The 22240-nt window shown below is 57.1% G+C and overlaps 2 protein-coding genes across 8 annotated transcripts in view; one reads left to right on the top strand and one right to left on the bottom strand.

Annotated features, from left to right (window-relative positions):
• Positions 1–22240, bottom strand: part of RNF123 (ring finger protein 123) — a 53173-nt gene that overhangs the window by 1043 nt on the left and 29890 nt on the right. For all 7 annotated transcript variants that reach the window (XM_075432351.1, XM_075432348.1, XM_075432349.1 and 4 more), the window contains 5 exons: positions 15362–15501; positions 14975–15163; positions 13241–13316; positions 12236–12320; positions 236–378 (listed from right to left, as the gene is read on the bottom strand). In XM_075432351.1, coding sequence (XP_075288466.1) covers positions 236–378; positions 12236–12320; positions 13241–13316; positions 14975–15163; positions 15362–15501 — 633 coding nt within the window. The remainder of the gene's footprint in view (positions 1–235; positions 379–12235; positions 12321–13240; positions 13317–14974; positions 15164–15361; positions 15502–22240) is intronic.
• AMIGO3 (adhesion molecule with Ig like domain 3) lies at positions 1806–4499 on the top strand. Its single transcript, XM_009937635.2, has one exon. It carries the CDS (start codon positions 2070–2072, stop codon positions 3618–3620), a length of 1551 nt encoding a protein of 516 aa, XP_009935937.2. The 5' UTR covers positions 1806–2069; the 3' UTR covers positions 3621–4499.

Here is a 22240-nt window from a genome sequence, read left to right on the forward strand (position 1 = left end):
GGGGACAGGGAACCGCATGGTGGGGACAGCAAGCTGGACATTGGGTGCAGTGAAGGGACAAAACCACTGCCAAAAGTGGGCACGGGACACAGCCCCATCCCAAGCACCACCGGTGGGGGACGGCGGGGGAGCCACAGACCCCTGTCCCCAGGGCTAAGGGGACTGGGATACACTGCAGGGGATGCAGACCCCAGCTGTGGCCAGGGACTGGGCCCCGCGCAGTGCCAACACTTACAGGTGTGCAGGGAGAAATGGCGCTTGTCCGTGGCTGGGGCAGCAGGCGCCAGGGCCGAGGGCTCGGCGTGGCCCAGCAGGTACTGGATGGAGCGCAGCTGGAAGCAGGGGTCTGCCAGCAGCACCACCGTCGCGCGCTCAGCCCTGCGAAGGGACACGGACCGCTGCGCTAGGAACAACCTGCAAGGCCATCCGGCTGCGTCCCCAGCCAGTAGCCCCCCGACTCCTGCCAGCATGGAGCCAGGGAAACATGCTCAAATGCAGCCGAAGGGCAGCAGCCACCCTCCTCCTCCTCCTCCTCCGCCACCCTCCCCACGCAGAGGCTCCGGGGATCGCTACGGTGCATCAGCACTTGCTGAGGCTGCAGCCCTCTCACGCGGCTGGGGCTGGGGAGCTGCAGGGTGGCTGAAGCAGCCAGCACCACCACGGCAAGGGTACCAGGAGAGATCACAGAATGGCAGGGGTTGGCAGGGACCTCTGTGGGTCATCTAGTCCAACCCCCCTGCCGAAGCAGGGTCACCCAGAGCAGGCTGCACAGCACCGCGTCCAGGCGGGTCTGGAATATCTCCAGAGAAGGAGACTCCACAACCTCCCTGGGCAGCCTGTGCCAGGGCTCCTTCATCCTCAGAGGGAAGAAGTTCTTCCTCATGTTCAGACGGAACTTCCTCTGCTTCAGTTTGTGCCCACTGCCCCTTGTCCTGTCACTGGGCACCACTGAAAAGAGTCTGGCTCCATCCTCCTGACACCCGCCCTTGAGATATTTCTAAACATTTCTAAGGTCCCCTCTCAGCCTTCTCTTCTTCAGGCTGAACAAGCCCAGCTCCCTCAGCCTCTCCTCGTAGGAGAGATGTTCCAGTCCCCTCACCATCCTCGTAGCCCTCCGCTGGACTCTCCCCAGTGGCTCCTCATCTTTCTTGAACTGCGGAGCCCAGACCTGGACGCAGCTGGACACAGACGCCACACGGCTGTGCCCCCCTGCACCCCGGGGACAGCTCAGGGTCCCCAGGGCAGGCGGGTACCCCGGGTGGCTCTCCCTGCCTTCCAGCATCAGCCGGGCAGCTGAAGGGCACCATAAGGAGCGGCTCTGGGCTGCTCACGGCCTGCGGCACGGAGCCGAGTGGGTTAACCCCCTTCCCCCCCCCCCCCCCCCCCCCCCCCCGAGACGCCGCAGCCGCCAAATGAGCTTTTCGCTGCCTTAATGGAAAGCGATTCCCCAGCTTCCCCCCCCCCCTCCCCACCCCGGGCTCTGGGTAACGACATTCCCGCGCGTCCTTCACACCGCCCCCCCCCTGCGGGCCACCCCTCTGCCGTGGGACCCCGCGGGGCTCACCCGGGGGGGGCGACCGCGACCCCCCGCTCCCAGCCTGGGTGCGGGATGGACCCCGGGGGGGCGGGGTTTACCCCCGCACCCCACCCCGCGCACCGGGGAGGGCGGGGAGGGGCCGGCTGCGCATCGCCCCGCCCACTCACGCCGGGTGGGGGGGTGGCCACGCCCACGGCCGTGGGCAGGGCGCGGGGGCCAATGGGACGGCGCCGGCGCGTACAAAGGGGCGGGAGCGGGCGCGCGGCCCCGCCGGCGGCCGGAGCCCAGGTAGGGAGCTGGGGGGCGGGGGGGCCATGCCGCCCTCTGACTCCCCCCGAGCCCCTCGGCCGGGATCGGCGTCCCCCTCGGCGGGGCGCGAAGGGGGGTCCGCGGCGGCTGGGTAGAGCCCCGCGCCCACGGGGCACACCGGGGAGGACCCCCCCCCCCACCAGCGGGGCACACCGGGGAGGAACACCCCCCCCCCCCCCAGCCGGTGACACCGGGGAGGAACCCCCCCACGGGGACCCCGGGGATGGACCGCGGCGCGTTCTCCCCCGCCCCCGGCCTGCCCGCCGCGATGTCCCCACGCGTGACCGCGGAGGTGACAAAGCCGCCGCTGCTGCTGCTGCTGCTGCTGCTGCTGTGTGGCCGGGGCCACGCTCCCCGCAGCTGCCCCGCCGCCTGCATCTGCACCTCGGACCTGCTGAGCTGCAGCCGGCAGACCCTCCAGAGCGTGCCCCGGCCGCTGCCGCCCACCGTTGCCACGCTGGACCTCAGCCACAACGCCCTCGCCCAGCTCGGCGACCGCTGGCTGGCCGCCCTGCCGCACCTCGAGGCCCTCCACATCGGCCACAACCGGATCGCAGACCTTTCTCCGGGGGCTTTCCACAACGCCTCCCGCCTGCGGCACCTCGACCTCTCCTCCAACCGCTTGCGTGCCGTCGAGACGCACTACTTCGAGGCGCTGGTGAGCCTGGAGGAGCTGCTGCTCTACAACAACCGCATTGCACGCGTGGACGAAAATGCCTTCGCCAGACTGAGCAGTCTGCGGAAAGTCTACCTGAGCTGGAACAACCTGACCACCTTCCCCTTCCACGCCGTGCGAGGGCTGGGCAGCTACAGCCTTCACACGCTGGACCTCTCCTCCAACAGCCTGAGCAGCATCCCTGTGGAGGAGCTGGATGCTCTTCCCGAAAACATCAGGAACGGCTTGTACCTGCACAACAACCCCATCACCTGCAGCTGCAAGCTCTACCTGATGCTCCAGCGCTGGAAGCAGCGAGGTTTCAGCTCCGTGAAGGATTTCTTCGAGGAACACACCTGCAAGGTGTCCGACAACGTGCCCCGCTCCCTGATCAAGTTCCTCAAATACAGCCACATGTTTGAGAACTGCCCGCCGGGCCCTGAAGACGTGCACCCGGTGCCCTTCCCTGCGATGGTGGGCCAGACCCTCCTGCTCGCCTGCAACACCAGCCTGCCGGCCACCACCACCACCTACATGTGGATCTCCCCTCACCACGAGCCCATCAAACACCCGGGGAACAGCAACCGCTCTCTGGAGGTCTACCGCAACGGCAGCCTGAAGATCGCCGTGGCCAAGCCCTGGCACTCGGGAGTCTATGTGGGCTTGGCAATCGACAGCCCCCGCAATTTCAGCAGGCTGTGCGAAGTCAACGTGACGGTCCACTACCCCAAGCCGGATGCGGAGACCTTCAGCACTGGGCTCACGACCCTGCTGGGGTGCATCGTGAGCCTGCTGCTCGTGCTCGTCTACTTGTACCTCACGCCCTGCCGCTGCCTGAGCTGCTGCAAGAAGCCAGCTCCTCTCAGCCCGCCGCAGGAGTGCAGTGCCCAGTCCTCCATCCTCAGCACCACCCCCCCTGCCACCGACGGGCCGAACCGCAAGGTCAGCGCCAGCAAGCACGTAGTCTTCCTCGAGCCCGTCAGGGAGACGCAGAATGGCAAGATCCGCCTGGCCCTCGGTGAGGACTTCCACGACACCAAGCACCCCAAGGTCCTGCAGCTGAAGTCGGACACGGAGTCCATCAGCTCCGTCTTTTCGGACACCCCCATTGTGTCGTAGCGGGGCAGAGCTGGGGCCTCTGGAGAGCCGCTCTCCTCCGTCGCTGCTAGAAGCAGGATTATTGGGTGCCCCGAATTCCCGGCTTGACCGCAACCCACGAGGGTGATCGGCATCACCCACAAATCCTTCAGCCATGAGCTCCTGGTGGGTTTTGGCTCCAGGGGAACATTGGTGCCTGGCGGGAGCTCCATGCTTAAGATGCTGGCAATGGCCTCATTAGCACAAGGGTAACGCTGATGAACCCAGTACGCCGGAGGAACCCCCAGTCCATCTGAGCAACCGAACTCTGTAATGGTGGCACCGGGGCCAGCAGTCTGCCACTGCCCTGGGCATATGAGACCCAACCCGGCACCACCGCCACGGACACCTGGGCTGAAGATCAGCCGTGGCGAGCGGGGTACTGCCCTTGCTCATGCCAGGGCCCCTGGGGATGGCGGTGCCACCATCCTCTCCCAGCCCGTGCCAGTCCCCATCAGCACGCCATGGCCGGGAGCAGGGGGAGCATGACCCCTGTCGCAAGGGTGTGTGGGGTGTACGCATCCCCTCCCCGAACGCGGCCACGCAGCAGGGACGGAGCTCAGCGCCTGACCAGCCATGCAGCCAAGCCAACGTTACAAGCTTTTGCTTCCTGAGAAGCTGTAAATAGTCAAGGCAGGATTTGGTGACACGACAGAGCCCCCCCAGCCTGCATTGCCTGGAGCTCCCCGTGCCACCAAGGACGACGAGGGCTCCGACGCACCACCCTCCTTCACCGCTTCTCCTTGAGGCAGACAAACGCGCTGCTGAAGCACAGCTATTTAGGCAGTAATCTAATCAGTCTATCGATAAATGTGAGTAATCCTTTCCCCTCTTGAGTCTTAATTCTCTAGTTACATTGGAATAAAAATGCCTATTTTTTTAAGCTCACACTGGGCTGAGTGTCTCCTTGCATGCAGCCACCTGCGAGCCCTGGGCGCAGCGGTGGGAGTCTGGGGGGTCTGAGGGAGCCCCGAATTCCCGCTGGCCCAGCACGCGGAGCCAGGCAATTCGCACCTGGCTCACAGCCTCCACTCCCATCAAATGGCATCAGGGTGACCTGGGCAAGGGGGTTAAATGTGCCGAGGCAGAGCTGGGGGCTGGTGCGAGGGGAGCAGCCGGCGGCTTGTCCCTGAGAGGGCCGGTCCCCCACAAGTGATGGTGGGAGCAGCACCGACCGACATAAGGGCATGTCCAGACCCCGAAAGGGACGTGCGGGATTTAGACGCAGGGAAGAGGCACTCTGGGGAGACCTGCTTGGGATGGGACCGGCCGTGTCTTTGGCTGCGTCCCGGTGCCCTCTGTGGACAGAGCTCCCACCTCACTGGCCACCAGTGCCGTCTTCCCCAGCACCCAGCTTCGCATCGCCCTGGCATGGGAGCACCTCTGCCCTCCAAAATGCCTGCCCAAGCCCGCAGAGGGATGAGGGTGTCCCCCCATCACCCCGTCCACAGCTGGAGCAGGAGCATGTGGCTGTTGCCAGCAGCACGGGAGGATGCCCAGGCCACACCACAGGCAGCAGCACAGCTCAGACACAACCCAAAACCGGGTACCAGGACCCTTTGCAGACCTTCCCCCAACCTGCAGCCCCCGGGGCCGTCTGCCCTGGACCCAAGAGCTGCTGGCAGCCCCGTGACCGGTGGGAGGGGAAGGTCCTTGGGGCATTGGGACAGTGCTAGCACCTGTCCTTCAACTTTTTCAGCCAGGAAACAAGCAGCTTTTTTCCCAGCAAAAAGTCAACTGTGCCTGAAGCACTTGTCAGAAACACCCCACCCATGGAAGGAGGGGACAGCAGCTATCCTGAGACAACCGCAGCCTCCCACCACATCTCCTGATGCTGACCTCCTGTGCAGCTTCATGCGATACGTGCCCTGCCGCCGTGTGCCCCGCGGCCGCTGCTCGGCAGCTGGCGAAGATGATGGGATGCAGAGTGACAGGCACCGCTGGCCTGCGCCCTCGCTCCCCGCACGCCGGCCGCTGCTGGCCCTGTCACCTCGTGTTAGCACAGCACTCCTGACAAGCTTGGGATGCCGAACCGGCTGCGCTGGGGTGCTGCCGGGGAGTGGTGAGGTGCTTCGGTGTCACACGGATAGGTGAGTGGCACCCTGCCCTGTGAGGATGGAGCTGAGGCGATGCCATCCCTGCTTTGCACCCGGGCAGGGATCCCATGAGAAGGATGGTTTGAATTTGCCCTGGGAGCATCTTGGAAAGAGAAGAGACCCAGCCAAGATGACCCAGGTCCAAACCCCATGAGGGCACTGCCCCGAGCATGCCGAGTCGGTGCCGGAGCACACGCTGCGTCTAAGCGCCACATCTTCCTCCAAAAGGAAAGGTGAGGAGCTGCTCTGGGCTCCAGCACCCAGAGCGGGTGTTACCCACCTCCTGCTCTACTGTCACCACCATTGTACGTCTCCTCACCAACCTTCTCCCCTCCCTGGTGCCAACATCGGCTTCCCAGGCATGAGTGCTCCTGCAAACCTGCACCCTCAGCTGAGGCTAATGACTGAAGCTCGGGGAAGGCTCGGGCCAACCGGAGTGTAAGAAAAGCTCCCGAGGTACCTCTCCGGGGACACAGCAGCCTGGAGAAGCCAAGGAGAGCTCTTCTAGGCTGGCTGCAATTCTCCTATCCCTGCAGCAAGGCTGAGCCCCGCTGCACTGGGGACAGTGTACGTGAGGTTTGTGTCGGTGCTGCCCCAAAGGGCAGGGCTCCCCGCTGCCTTCACCCTGCTGCTGCATTTCGCACCTTTCTGACGCTCGGGAAGGACCCTGCACCACGCTGCTGCTCCAACGAGCAGTTCATTAAGCAGACCGAAAGGCAAATTCTCTCTGCAAGGAAAAACATGGCCAGGAGCACAGGAGTTGGGAAACGTAATGGATGGTCCCCAGGGAATACACCGTCCTCTCTCGGCAGACATCTGCACCGTTACAGCCCCAGCTCGCTGCCAAACCGGCCTCCCACTCCTCGACTCCGCAGGGTAAAATAACGGGTCAGCACAAAGCATGGCGTCCCCCGCACGCAGCAACCCGCGCCTGTGGGGATAAGGACTGGCTTTGGGGAGCAGCCTCTGACGCTGACTCCTGTCTGCCCTGGCACTTCAACACCTCGGCCAGGGCAACGCAGGCATGCTGAATGCCAGCCCCTTCCTGTCCTCCTGCCGCCGGGGCTGGACACCCTGTGTACAGGGTTGGACCTGGATCCTCTCCTTCTGACTCTCGCAGTTTTCCAAAGAGCTCGAAGCTGCGAAGCCTGGTGCTGGCCAGCACGATGCCCGCTCCTGCCTCCCAGCACGTGCCCGACAGTGCCGAGGGGCCGGAAGATCCCAGCCTCGGCAGTCCCACTGCTCAGGATGCAGTGTTTGGAGCTGGCAGCTTGCACAGACTGCGAGATCAGTAAGGCCAGGCTACTTTTTTAACCGCGAAACCTAGGTCTGAGCTGGTCATTCCTCTGTGCTCTGGCTCACACTCGCCCCGAGACGTTATGCACTGCAAGACTTGTGTACCACCCATTTTCCAACTTTTTAGAGTAAGGTAGCAAGGACTCCTTTAGACTGGGTGATCCAAGAAATGGCTGCTCCTGCACCTCCTTCCACCACAACGCATGTTCAAGGAGCATTAGTGTTTAAGTGAACAGTAATCACAGTGTCCTATGGGACTGCAGAGAGCCACCACTTCCAGTGGGGACCAGCAAAGTCCCCAGGGTCCCAGCAGTGTTTGAGCACGCAGACGGGTGCCCAGGCTGAGTTTAGGAGCCTGTAGCCCGGGATCTTCTGAGATTTTTCCAGTGCAGGTGACCCCCAAAACCATCTAGCAACTGAACAGAGCCTGCTCAGCCTGCCTCCCCCACCTGGCCTTGTGCCTCCTCACCTTCCTGGTCACCAAGTCTTACTGCTGCCCAGGGAACCTCTCCGTCTCCTCCTCCTGCCAGTCTGTCCCTCTGCACCCATCTGTGCTGTGCAAAGGAGGGAGTGCAGAGACCCAGCCAGAATTACCCCAGCGTCACATCAGCCCAGTGCCACCCCTCCTGGCCAGTCCCACTGGCTCATGCTCAGCATCCCACCAGCACAGTGCAGTTGTTTCTGGCCCAGGATCCCCATCCTATGCTCTGCTGGCTGGTACCACCACGTTCGCGGTGATTACAGTGCTCTTTCCTCTGTCTTCTCCATCTCTCAGGCAGAAGTACCTGGGAGATGCACCTTGAAGGCTGCCTAGGTCTTCTCTTGGTTCGCTGGCTCCGTGCACATGCCCTAACCCTCCAGACTCACACCGAGAGCATCGGCTGCGGGCAGGGCTGGGGATGGTGTCCATGGGGCATAGGGGAAGCCTGAGGAGCAGAGCAGCAGGCAAGCCCCGGCATAACACAGCTCGTCTCCGCTCTGGGATGGCCACTCACTTTCCACACAGCATGTTCCAACCTACAGGCCCAGTCCTAATTACAACGTGCCCTCGCACACAGGAGACCAACAGCCTCCCCTTCGGGCCTCACCCCTTCTCCTGCCGCTCGCTCTCGCCAGCATCCTGACACACGCTCTGGCCAACACCGCTCCATTAGCTCACTCCAAAGGAGGCTTAATAGAAAACCTGCTCAATTATTTAGCAAACAAATGGGGGGATGATACTGGCTGAAGGCAGCCAGGGTCTCTGGCGCGGACCCAATGATTCAGCCCAATGTGGCTCATCCTGCCAGATCCTGCCTTCGCTTTCTTCCCCGCAAACCCCAGGCACAGTCATTCGGGGCTGGCAAGCGAGCCGCACCAGGGGCATCCCCGCCTGAGGCTCCCCGCAGCGAAGGTGCTGCTCCGCTGCTGTCAGACTCGAGGGCTGCGTGGGGGTGGCACATCAGGAGGCCCCAGCAGTCCCACAACAACACCGCAGAGGCCAAAACAGTTCTAAACCAAGGAGCTGTTGCCTGTTGGCAAGACCGCCCGCCTCCCAGCGCCAGGCTGCCCGCTCTCGCTGCCGACGAGGTTTAGGTCCCTCGCGGCAAGCCCTCGAGGGACAGGCAGCTCCTCAGCCGGGCAATGCAGCTCCCGTTCAGGAACCACAAGACCCTCTGCTGAGGGGCCCCAGTTTGAGCTAGCAGCTCCCCATCTGTGCCCTGCACTAATTGTCCTCTGCCCTTGTTTGCAAAATTCATCACCCCCAGCAAGGGAGCCCAGTCGTGAAATCCCCACGCCCTACTACGGAGATCAGTAAGCCCAGCCGAGGTGGGCACTGAAGCTTTGCTTCACCACGAGCAGCAACAGCCGTCCTGCCGGACCCGACAAGTAAATGCAGTTCTCCTCTCTCAAAAGCACAGCCTGCTCCATCCAGGGACTAAGGCGTAGATGTATCAACTGTCTCATCACATCCCAGCCTGGGTAATGTTCCCTTTTCTTATGCTTAATGGCTCTGTTTGATGCCAGGAGTCCGCAGCAAGGGGACTTGATGCCTGGCTGAGCGTCCTGTGGTGGGCAAGGAGCACCCGAGGCATCTGACTGCACCCTGATAACGCGGCTGGATGAGTCAACAGGCCCCGGCGCTCCTTCCTCCTACCCTTCCTCACTGGAACATGTTGGGCCCATAAATGGGACCTCACTCCTCCACTCCGAGGCAAACCTCTGTCCTCTCTGATCCAGGGCAAAGCTTCCAGCACCTTCCAACCAAGTGCCTGGCACCGCATCGGCTCGCTGGGTTAGAGGCAACCAGAAAACACACAGCCAAGCCAAGGACACCACCCAAGGTCCTGTCCTCCATCCTCATCCTCTGAGGCAGAGCCTCCTCACAGGGAACAAGGCAGGGTAACAGCTAACAACCCAGGTAATTCCCACAGAGAAGTTCCTACATGCTAATGTGGGTTGGATAATCTCTCTCTGTTAATGATTTCTGGTGAGCTGGGAGTTACCAAATGGGACCTGGAAGAGATTTCTACCTGCTTCCAGCACTGCCTGGGCAGAATGCTTCCAAGGAAGGAAAAAAGCCCGTCCTGTTATCCTGCTTGCTGCACTGAGAGGAAGGGAAAAAGGCAGAAGGGAAGCTGTCTCCTCTGGCGTTCGTATACATGGGTCTGCTCTGGACAGCCTGGTTACACTTGGGATCCTTTAAATCCCTTCAGTTACTCCTTGCAGCAACACGATCCATGGCAATCACCTCCCATGGGAGCGTACAGACCCGAGGAACGTTTAAATCCTCCTTTTCCATTCCACAGACCATCCTCTTACTCATGTGCCCAGAGACAGACGCTTCCCACCGCCCTGCTCCGGGCCAGCCAGTGCAGACCCGTACCATCTCCCTGGCTTTGGGTGACTGTGGGGAAGAGAACCCTGTGGGGCTCTGCCCACCCCAGCTGCACTTCCCAGTCTTCAGCACCCTGCGGCGATGGTGCCGGGGGACTTGCACACAGGATCAAACCAGGACTGAACCCTCGAGGAACGCAAGGGCAGCAGACGAGCTTCTGTGTTTCCTCTCATACCTGCCATTTTTCTCCATCCCATCCCTGCTGGCTGTTTTTCAAGGCGCCTGTATGGAGAGCCACTCTGTAAGTGGGGTACAACACTCGCACCCTGGTCCTCAGTTCAGAGTGCGGCAAAGAGGGTGGGTGGCTCAGTTTTCTCTTCCACATGATGTACTCTGCTAGTGGCCACGCTGATCTCCACCATCAGGCCGCCCATCCCCTCTCCTTGGGTAGCGGCAGAGGGTCTCCAAGCCACCAGTCTCGGATCTTTTGTCTAAACTGACCTCAGCGAGTCCCCTGCAACATTTGCTTGCCTTTTACAGATCAGTGATGTATCAAACCTCAGATTTAGTGCAGGGCTTGGCAAAGCCACATAGCAGCCTTTTGTTTTACAGACATTTTTCGCTGGGCTTCCTCCTGTTCCACCTTGTGCTTCTCCTGCTCGTCTAGGTCCACAATAAGGACATGATACTTTCTCGCATCCTTCTCCCATTCTGTACTTTTTTCCTCTTTCCAGTGCCCAAGGAGGTGACTACAAAGCCCTTGAAGATCAGTCAGAGACTTGCCACTTCCCAACTGCACACCACAGGATACGGCACCTCCGGTTTGCGACCGTGCAGCCTGCCGCTGCCGAAGGCACGGAGGATGCTGCCAGCAGACAGGAGACAGTGCCGCTTGGTGATGTGCAGCCCCTTAGACATCGGCTGCCCAGGTTTCACTAACCCAAAGCACAACTGGATTTTCAGGTAAAGGAGACACAGTCTGGAAGGTTTTTGTCTCCCCAGGACTCCCTGTCGTCTGGGAAGGATGTGATTGTCATCACTCTACCATCTCGCCAGCACTCTTTGGAGTTTGCTAAACTGAGGCTCGGAGAAAGAGCTTTATCCCTTCCCCTGTTTGACTCTACAAGTGTCCTGGCCCGGGACAGATGTTCAAAGGACAGGGAGCCAGCGAAGGGCTTCTCATCTTGCCTGGTATGCAGAGAACTGCTTTATCACCTCCCGCCTTCCCTCCAGGAAGAAGTGTCTAGTTGTGGTGTCAAATTTATGATGTTTGCCCTTTCCGCAGAGCAGCATTCTGGGGGTGAGCGAAATCTACCCCTGTTCACAGCTCGGAAAGGCCACTGATCAACGACCTTGTGCTAAGCTCTTGGCACTGTCACACTTGGGGCTATGAGACTGGTGCAGCAGCCACGGGAAGCAGGATATAATTAGATATATTTGTGTACATCTTTGAGTCCTTGAGAGAAGAAGCTGAAAGACTGGCTGCAGGGCTGAGCCACTCGGCCAGATGGGGCTCTGCTCACTGCAAAGCCACAGACTATCATGTTCTCCAAATGTGAAAACAAGCAGCATGTGCAGCGCAGACAGAAGAGCCCCATCTCCTACAGCACCCTACAGGGCACGGTGGCAGGGCAAGACACCTACGAATGACACTGGGAGAGAGCAAAGGCAGGGCTGCAGAGGGTATCAGGATGGGCCTATTTTCGGGACTCAGTATGAGCAGGCACAGACATACATAAACCATCAGGTCAGTGGTGGCTTTGTCCAGCCACATCATTGCCCCAGTGCCATCTCCCTGAACAGCTGGTTAGCATAAAGGCAAGCAGATTTGCTTCATCTGAAAATCAGCATCACCTAAGTGCCTGGACAGGATTTGTCTCACCCTTGTGCCACAGCTCCGGGCAGCCAGAAAGCTCCGCACACATTTTGATGCTTCCCTGCGACGGGTCCAGAGCAAAGGAGCTTTAATGAACTCCCTTCCACCCATCGCTGTGTGCTGCAGCACTCTGCCTGCGGCACCACATCAGCACAGCTCTTTCACACGCGGCACACACACCCTCTGACAGCAGCCGTCCTGCCACACACAGTGCCAGACCCCACCCCAGGGAGGAAGGTGCGCATGTGCAGTCGGTACAGCATCTCATAGCTACCCCTCATGAGGGCTTTCCTGTGACACGGGAAGGAGTTTTGCACTCCACAGTAGCACTGGGACACAGCTGCTGCGGCTCCTTGACTTCTGCCTGCTCCATGCACATCTGCCTCGCCCCACTTTGGTCCCCACACACCCACATCGCTCCCGCAGCACCTCCCATAGCACTGACTACTGCAGCGCCCAAAGCAATGCTACATGCAGTGACTCCGTGCTTCGGAAGTCAAAAGCCACTCACCCCTGAACGTCAGTGTCCACAAGCAGCCGGACCAGGATCCCCGTCACAGCCACGAGGATTGGGTAATGGTCCACGCTCTCCAGCCCTATGGAAGCACAAGAGAAAGACAGAACTGCTGTCACCACATGGCAGGCAGAGCAGGCCTGCACTGCTACTTCCAGACTCGGTGGTGGAGCAGTCCAGGAGTCCATCAGTCAACCGTGACTTGGGCTCTCCGGTGGGGCCATGGGTTTCGTTGAGGACAGAGGAGTCTCCCCCACCAATGCGAACCCCGGACTCAGGCATGGCTCTCATGATGGAGCACCTCTGCCTCTTCCAGGTCTCAAGAGGAGAAGGTGGTCTGTCCCCTCCTAAGCAGGCAGAAAAATCCAGCTGCTGTATAGGAAATATAGCATGCCCATAACACAGCACCTGGAGCCAGTCTCTGCCAAGAGGCCCAACTCATCTCCCCACAGTCACCTTCACAAGGAAGAGGGCTGATGTTGGTGAGAATGGCTTCCGCCAGTAATGCAGCGCACCCTTTACTCAACACAGAGCACAGCAACCAAATCTGCAATCTAAACTGCAACCCAGCCAGGGCTTTGAGCCTTTCAAACAGCTCCCACCTAACCTGTGTCACATCAGTGTCTAGCAAGGCACCTCCCCACCCAAGCACAGCATGGCTGCCACCTCCATCACAGACAGCCAGACCCCACGCATCAGCTGCCTCATGAGGACAGAGATCCTGGAGGGAACCAGAGCTGCTGGGCAGACAGAGAACTAAGGGCCTAGGAAGAGCAGCAACGCTCATATCCATCTGCAGGATTTACATGTCTTCTGAGGACAGCACTTCTGCGGCAGTCTGTGGGACCAGAGTAGCTTCCCAGCCAGGGATGTGGCAGGCCTGAGGTCTGATCCCACACACCTCTGTGTCAACCTTCAGTACAAGCCATCCCTCGCTTCCCAAGGGCATGCCCCCAGCATGTTTTCAACGGAGAGGGACAGAGAGTGGATGCACGGACTCACCTGGCAGGCGGAGGTTGACCACTCTGTCAAACAAGTTCCTTTCAGCCGTCACACGGTTCAGCACCTGGTTCAAGAGCTGTGTTGGGAAAAGCAGAGAGGGTTTGTATTTTCCGGATAGGCCTTCCTGGAAGCAGCATCCAAAGAGCATGCTTTGGTGCAGCACGTCCTTAAAGCTCAGGCGTGGTGCCTGGCAGGTGGTGCATACACAGAGGGAGGTTTGCAGCACGGTCCTAGCTTGGCCCTGGCACAGAGGAAGGTGGCACCACACCACAGCGGTTGTACCAGACTCAAACTAACCAGGGAAGAGTCAGTCTGAGGTCAAGACACCTGAATCTCAGCATCTTCCACCTAAATCTGAATTCCACCTAGAGACGCCAAACTACTTCTGTGGATAAAAGCTCTTTGTGAGCAGAAGCTCCAGTCCCCAGGACAGCCACAGCCCATGAAGAGTGAGCTGGCAGCTGCTGCTGGGCAAGAGCAGTGTCAGCGGGGTGAAGCACAGTCCTGCCCTGCCTGGAGCTGGCAGCAGGATGGACCCACCAGCCCTGCAGCATGGGCTGAGCACAGAGAACAATCTGCTTCTCTGCTTGACAGAGCATCACCACAGGCAGAGATTTCTGCCTATGACCAGCACAGAAGGAATCAACTATAAAGACACTTAATTAGCCACCATTAGCTCTCACCCAACCCCCCAGCGGGATGAGCGGGGACCGCTCCAGGCTTGACACAACTGCTGCAAGCTGCGCACTGCCTCTCAGATGCAGCATCCCTCTTCCTATCACCCTCGCGCATGAAGAACAAAACGCTGCACCCCTCTGCGGGCACATTCAGTGGTGGAGCACGGCTAATGGTGGCACCAGCGAGAGGCGTGCTGCAGCACCTCGCACTCTGCTGGCTATTCCCCAGCTTGCCCAAACCACCCGCTAAGGGCCACTCGCTTTTCCTCCTCGCACTGGGAAAATCCCGGGATCCCAGGCTGAGCACTTCCCTCAGGATTGCCACACTAGACCCCACTGAGTCTTGCTTTGCCTCATCTGCTCAGAGCCCTGAGTCTCAACCTTTGGAGCAACCCAACCTTTACAGTGCAGGTAAGGTATATGTGACTGTTCTCTACCAGGCTCGCTCCTACAAGAGCAGCTGCATGTCCTCAGCGCTTTCCAGGGTTGCTCGTGCTTTAAAATACAAACTAATTTACTGGAGCCTAAGGGCTGTTGTGGGTTGGAATGGGGCTGTGTGGGTCACCCAGGCAGGGAAGCGGAGACATTTGGTACCACAGTCTAGGACTGAGGGATAAAGGACCAAGATGCCTGCCCAAACATCAGGGTGTGTTCCCTGTGAAGCCAGCTATGCTCTCTACAGCTCTTGGCTAAGATGCACCACTTCTCCTCTCTGGATTTCACAGCACTGCTTGTCACAGGGGCATTCAGCATTTACTGGGTGGAACAGACCAGCCATAGCCCCTCTGAAGAAAGATTTAAGGGGCCGTCATCCTCCCTCCCGGTAGAGGTAGAAACCAGCTGTGGCCAGACTAGTTGCAAAGGAGGGGAGCAGTTGACATGTAGTGATTTTAGGGAGCACTAATTGTTCTGCAGCAGCTGGGTTTGCCACAGCAGCTTTAAGTGCTACAGCGTTTGCAGCAGGAGCCCCCACTTCATAGCACATCTGGAGAGAGGGCAGAGGGCCCCCGGTGCCTTTTCAGAGGATACTTCTTCACATCTCATGAGAGGATGATACCTGGGCGAGCCTCCGAAGCAGCAGCTCCGATGATGGGCGATTCCAGTCGAGAAAGATCTCCGGCGCCAGCGTGACGGTCATTTCCAGCACCCTGAGCAAGCTCACCGACAGGTCAAAGCAGGTGGCACACACCTTCAGCTGGCGGCTGTCCACAAAGTTCCTCTCCAAGCGCTCTGCTGCCTGCTGGATCTGTGAAGCAATGGAGACAGCTTAACAAGGTGCCCCTTCCCAACAGGAGGGCCACGACCCCCAGCCCAGCTCAGCTCCCACGCGTGCCGAGCAATCACCGCACTCCCAACCCCTAGAGTCATGTCTTGAACCTCGCTGCATGTAGGACATGGGCACCCATTGAGTTCCGGACCCTGCGGTCCCGGGCAGCACACTCGCCTCCTGAATCATGCCGATGAACTCGGAGAAAGCCCAGTTCAGCTGGTTGAGGACGCTGTTGAGGAAGCTGGGGGCCAGGTCGCGGTCGCTGCGGAGCAGGTCTGCCATGTGCCGCTGCAGCAACGTGGAGGGACACGGCTCTGAAACAAGACAGCAACAGCTTCAGCAGCCTGGTCCTGGAGTGGCCGTCCGTGGGGGGCAAGGACTGTTCTGAGCAGAGATCTTGCCTGCCAGGCCTCCAAGCACTTTTTTGCAATGCCAGCCTGAATTAACCAGGGAAGAGCCCTGCGTGCTCACTGCTGCCCACGTCCACGGGAACGCTGCCCTGCAGCTCAGCATCCCTCCCACTCAGCTCTGCAGCGGCCCACAGTCAGCTCAGCATTAATTGCTCCCGATGGCAGCGTGGCAGCAGCTGCCCGGAGCCAGCACAGCCACCCCTGGCCTCACGTGGCTATGCCTGCCTGTCCACATCCAAGGAGGAAGGTACCTGGCAAATCCCACTCTGGAGAAGCTTCTGCACGGAGCTGGGGCTGGGCTCTGCCCTCATCTGGCTCAGGCAGGGCTGCCCATGCTCCCCAGCCAGGTTGAGCCCCAGCACAGACATGTTCCCCGTGGTACGTGGCACATCACCTCTGGGCTTCGTCATTATCAGGAGCACAGACAGGGTCAGACCCAGCAGCAGGGAAACACAGAGTCAGGGCTGCGTGGGGCACCGCTCCCCACAGACAGGCAGGGAAAGGAGGGGGGCACAAATGGGACAGATTATTCTCACCGGGAAGTGTACCAGAGTTCAAACCACAGACTAAAAATCAGGGCTTGGAGAAAGAAGCTTGAACGGATTTACCAAGTATAAGAAAAAAAAAAATCCAACTAATTTTCAGCCTACTAGAAGCTGTTAGTAAGAGCAGATGGAAACTCTGGCAACACCGGCACTACGGTGCCCAGAGGAACAAGCCATGCTGTGACTGCAGAAGGTCTTTGGGGTGGCAGCCTGCTCTAAAGTCCAGCATGGGCAAAGAAAACACGGGTAGACCTCCATCACATCCCTAGGGATCGAGAAGCAAGGCATAACTATAGGCAAATTGCTAGCTGGGATTAGCAAAGCCAGAGAGGGATGGCAGGAGACCGTCAGCTCAAAGGGGAACAGGGTAAATTATTCTGTAAATACCCACTAGCAAGTGCAATGAGCTTCTGTTGTTATGGAGGACATGCTCTGGTGTCTCACAGTACATAATCACTCCAGGCAAGCCGGTGGCCTGGCTTTGATCCTGCCTAAAAGAACATCTTTGGGAAGGATTTCATCACAACAAACGCCTTTGAAGTCCTACTTGCACCCCCAAGTATTTTCCCAGCCCTTGGCTATACATGGCTCAGGGACTGCCCAAGCCAGATGTCCTTTTTATCTGTATTTCGTGATCCTCAGTGGATTTCTTGCCCTGGGTCCCCCTGAAACTGTGTAAGCCTTTAGCACTGAACGTCTCCTGGAGCAACATTTCACAGCTCAATTGTGTGCAGCGGGAAGAATACGGCTTTGTGCTTGGCTCCTACTTGCTTTATTTGATGATATTTACTCTTTGTACCTCCCTCCTGGTGCGAGAGACAGAGAGACGCTGCTCTCCAGTCACTTCCTCCAGATAGCCATGATTTCAGACCTTACTGGCAGTGTTTTGAACGTGAACAGCTCCAGCCTGTGCAGTTTCCCATACAGAAACTGTCACATCTTTGTCCTCTTCGCCATCCCTCCCCCAGCCTTGCCGGTTCTCCTAGATTTTCTTTGGGGAGGTGGAATCAGAAGCGCACGCAGCATCCAAACCACAAGCGCGTGGCAGATTTGCACAAAGGCATAATGTGGTTTGGTTTTGTTCTGTCTTCCTTTCCTCATAATGGCTGTTGTGTAATTTGTTCTGTTGACTGGGCATCAAGCTGGTATTTTCCAGAAGATTACAATAGGATGGCAGCTCAAGGATAACCCTGTTGTAAGAATTATAGTTTAAGATCCTCAGGAATTGCTGGTCACAATGCACAAGCAGAGAAGCCCAGGAGTCAACACTGGAGCCCGCCTTGTTGTCTTCTCTGTCAGTGACAGACAATGGGGCACAGCACACCCTTACCAAAACTGCCAATGACACCAAACAAGGGGCTTTGTTCGATGTGCTAGAGGCACCCTGAGAAACTTGAGGACTGAGACAAAAAAAACTGATCGTATTGAACAAGCAGGAGAAAATTCTGCCCCTGGGGAAGGACCCCACATATCAGTCCTGGCTGGGAAACAACAGTCTGGGGCACTGTTAAAGGGGTTATGGAGGATACCAGCCGAACAGGGGACAGGTGAGGGCTCTCGCTATAGCTAAGAGGTGGGTGATGGTAGGAGGATGTGCTCAGCAGATCAAGGGGAGATGTCACCCCTCTGCTTGGCCCTGGGGAGGTCACACATGAAATACTGTGGCTCTTTTCTTAGCAGGGTGCATGGACAGGTCCCAGGGAGCTCACCCTGCAATCTAGTCTCTAACAGTTACACTCAGCTTGCAGCCCACTGACTTTCAATCACATTTTCCCTTCACATTCACCACTCTACATCTGGTGATGCTGAATTCCACCTGTGTTTTCTCTCCCAGTCATTCCGAACTAGAAGATCGTTTTGTAGGGTTAAGTTTTTTGTGTCTTCTTTTCCCCAGCCTCCCCTTAACGTGTAAAAAGTGCTTTTTATTAAAACTGCTGACATATTATCCCCATTCCAGCCTTCAAGTACCAAAGCTGTTCCAGGCAAGGATCACCACTACTGGTGGATGAACTCTGGGGGTTGTCCTGTTGGTCTGTCGCCAAAGCCTCTTTTACCAGCACTTCAAGTCAGGACACATCTCAAAATGAATCGGCCAGCCAAAGTCTACCTCATTCGAAGGCAGCTTTGGCTTTTTGAAGGATGCTTTTATGCTTGCAATAACTTGCTTTACCCTGGTTTTTAGCCAATGACTATTTCCTCATGGTCTTTTTCCAAAAAGTGGTGTGAATTTGCTCCAAACCTCCAATTCTAGGTTCTTAAATGCTTTCCCTGCTGCTGGCAAAGACTGTGCCAGTCTATAAAAGCATTAGAAAATGGTGTCTCTTGTCAAACTTCTCCACTGTTACGCAGGGTTTTTTTAAGGTTTTAAGCTAACACCAGGAAACAGTGGACTTCCTTGGTTTCTGTTGCTCACAAGAGGATTCTGAAGTGAAAGACACTGCAATCATTGCTACTCTTTGAAAGCAACATAAGCAACAAGCCCTGGGCTACAGCAAGAGCATCTTTGTCCCTTGCATGAGTTCCCTGGTCAGGTTCTCCATGGGGCAGTCATTAGTGGTATCCAGACACCTAGCCCTGGTGCTGTTCACCTTCATTTGCAAGATGTTCACCTTTGCTGAGGCATTTCCACCCACCTCCCTCACAACCCAGTTACCACTGCCCCTCTCGGCAACGACACAGTCCTTACGTGTGCCGTTTCAGACAGGGATGTTACTTCACTGGGAGTGTGTGGATACTCACTGATGTGATTACTTTCTTGATCTTGGCAATAGTATGTCACTAGTGTTTCCAAAACTTGTAATTCCTTAATACAAAATCCACTCAATCTTGGCTTAGCCTTCATTATGACAGATAAAGACCAGTTACTGGAACAGAAATCAGTACTTTTCCAAGGCCACAAATTATTACCTCAATACATTTAATGTGGGCAACAGAGCGTGGCCCCAAGCGGTTACAGACATATCCAACGTTTCCACAACAGAAACTTCCCCGTAAAAATATAAGCAAAATAGTCAGTGGGAAAAAAAAAAAATTAGGTGAGGGGGAAATAGTGAATAAAACCCCAGAGTTCTTTAAGTAGACAACTAGGCAGCCAGAAAGCCCCAGTGCTACAGCAAGCACTTGCGTTAAAGGTTCACTGAGACCAGGATGAAGCAAAGACATAAGTTAAAATTTAAGAAGTGAACATAATCACCAGTGGTTGATGAAAACAAGGAGAAAAGGGGTAACAGAAAGAGAAGACATAAAAGAAACACCCACAACTAAGCACGCTACATGCAAATTTTCTTCAACTACAGGAAAAAATTCTAGCAGCATTATTAAAAAAGTAGCAATGGGAGAAAGTCTAACAGTAGCAGAGGCCCATTAATAGACAGAGTTAAAAATTAATAAAGCAGACAAAGTGGAAGCCTTCAATAAGTGCTCCTACTAGATAACTGTAAAGAAGCAGGGTCATGTACTTTCATCACAGAAAGATAATTATGTACTTTATAGTTTGCTAATGACCCAGGAAGATTTATAACGGGCTTATTTGTGAGACTTCTTGCTCAGCAGCCCAAGCAGAGGCTCTGGATGCCACAGCATTTACAGCAGAGCTGGGGGCACAGAGGAGGAAAGCCCGAAATGGACCAGATTCAGAGGCAAAGCAGTTCCACCCAATGCTAATCTGAGTTTTTGAAAGGATCCAGATGAAGTTGTGAACCAGCTGCTGCTCAGTGATGATGAAACAGCAGTTAAAGGGGTAAGCTGAGGATGCAGTGATTTCACACCACCAGCAAACTGCGCCTGTTCGAAGATGTATTTAGAAAGGATGAAAGGGGATGTTTGCAGGGTGAGGCAGAAGGAAAGCAAGCAGCAGTCAGGGGAGGAGATACCAATAAGGTTGAGTGCAAGGCATCGGGATGCCCTAGCGTGCGCCTGGAACTTGCGCATGCCTCCAAGGCAAAGCGCTGGCAAACAGGCTAATGCAAGATCAGGGAGGCATTCTAGCCAGCACGACACTGGCACCTCTGGGGCTGGTAAAAACATGGGAAGGGTGAACACCGGGGCTCACAGAAAAGCAAAACCCCTTCCTGAATAAGACACAGAGGCTGTGCTTTCTTTTCACCATTAAACAGGACCAAGAAGCAAGTTTACCCTGGTACACAAGCACTTTTGAAGAATAAAATCTAATGCACAGAGTTTAACCCAGCAGAGAAAGGCAAAGCAGCAGCAGTGGAAGACAGAAGACGAGGTTAGATACATTCCCATCAGGAAAAAGTGATGGATTTATTTCTGAGGGTGAGGAACCACCATCAGAAGGGCTTGGACAGTTCAACAGCCACCAGCTGATACTTTTGGTGTTGTCAGATTGAGACAGGATTTCTTCCTGAAAGACCTCTTTAGCTTAGGCAACTTGCTGGCCTTGGGAAGGGGATGTGGGTGAATTCTCTGACCCACATTGCACAACAGCTCAGCTAGATGATCACACGGTGCCACCCACCTACCCTCCACCCCTTCATGGATGCGTGGGTAGAAGGCCTGGAGCAGAGGAGCCCTGTGCTGCAACCTGAAGCCACCCTGCAGCTCGGTAAAAGCAATGCAGGCTGGGCCTGGCACAGGGCCACCGCTGCTGCTCACTGTGTGCATGCCGTAACAGCACCCGGCCTTGCCTACAAGCCATGATGGAAGCAAAACCAGCTCCTACAGCAGCGTCCCACCAGAACTGCCCCCGCCTCTGAAAAGAGCCCCTGTCTGCTCTCAGGAGCCAAACTGGAGGCAGAGCCCTGCCTGCACGAGAGCTGTCTGGTGCCAGCGGGGCTGAGATACAACTCGGGGGGCAGGCAGGAACACACATGGCCGTTCTGAGGCTCTCCCCCTCCCTGGGTACCCCAGGCAGCCATCCCGGTGCTCAACATCGGTGAGTATGGGCAAAAGGCAGCATAGGAGACCAGGTGGTCCGTGCTCTGTGTGTTTCACAGATATCATGAGGCAGCACCGAGACACCTTCCCCACCTGTGCAGAGTCCTCCAAGGAAGCATCCCCAAAGCAGGACAAGGCTGGAGCACCAGACGAGGCATTTGCCCAAGCTCCCTTCAGAATGGCCTGCAGAAGCAGACCCAGACAAACGGATTTCCTTCAGCTCAGCAGTTTGTGCTGTTGTCCCTGCCAAGGTTCAAACTACAACAAGGTGAAGACTGATGGGTGGCAAGGCGGGGGGGGTGTCATCTCCTCCTCCTTCCCTGGGCAGCATCTCAAGGACACCTCCGAGTCCCAGGTCCCTCTTCAATTAAATCAGCATTCATTATTGATTTGGTTGTGCCTTAAAATAGCAATACCAGGAGCAAGTACCCGTTAGCCAGCCCAGCCCACTCTGGGCTCAGACTGTGCGGAGCCACCAGGAGATGGGTGGAGAGAAGCCTCGAAAGCTGAGGAACTTTGCTCCAGCCCCAGAGCTGCCCGGGATGGGGGGGAGCTCGGTCACCACCCCACAGGACTGGTGGCAATCACCTGGGGGCTTGCTTGTTTGGTAAGAGGGTGAAGGGACAGTCACAAGGTCCCTCCTCATGTACTAGGGCTTCCCCATCATCCTCCAAGCATGAGAGGAACCCGAGGCTGGCACAGCCTGCGGCAGGGCTCCGACCCCAGAGGTAACCCCGATAAAAGAGGTGCATGAGCAGGTCTGTGATGCAGGCTCAGAGACTGCCATGTGGGCGCTGGTCCCCTGGCATCTCCCAGGGACATAACTGAGGAAAATGATCATTGTGTGAAGCCCCACAAAAAGGGTCTCTCTAGACATAAGAGGGGAAGGAGGGAGCTCTCTAAAGCTACTTCACCAGACAAAAGGGTCACACAACAAACTTACTCTGGAAACTAGCAACAGAGAGATCTCCTGGGCAACCATGGACGGGACAGAGAAAGAGAACAAGAGTGCCGTTAAAACAGAGACAGGTGGCTCTTCCCACCAGACGGGGCTCAGTCTGCACCTCCACACACTGCCTGCCCCCGTCCCCCACTCCCGGGCAGCTCTCCAGCAGCAAGGTCTGGGACAAAGCCTTTTCCACAGCAGACGGGGGTCAGGAATGTATCTGGACAGGCCCAGACCCTGCAAGGGTGAAGCT

This window comes from Opisthocomus hoazin, chromosome 11 (assembly GCF_030867145.1).
Source record: "Opisthocomus hoazin isolate bOpiHoa1 chromosome 11, bOpiHoa1.hap1, whole genome shotgun sequence".
Classification (NCBI taxonomy): Eukaryota; Metazoa; Chordata; class Aves; order Opisthocomiformes; family Opisthocomidae; genus Opisthocomus; species Opisthocomus hoazin.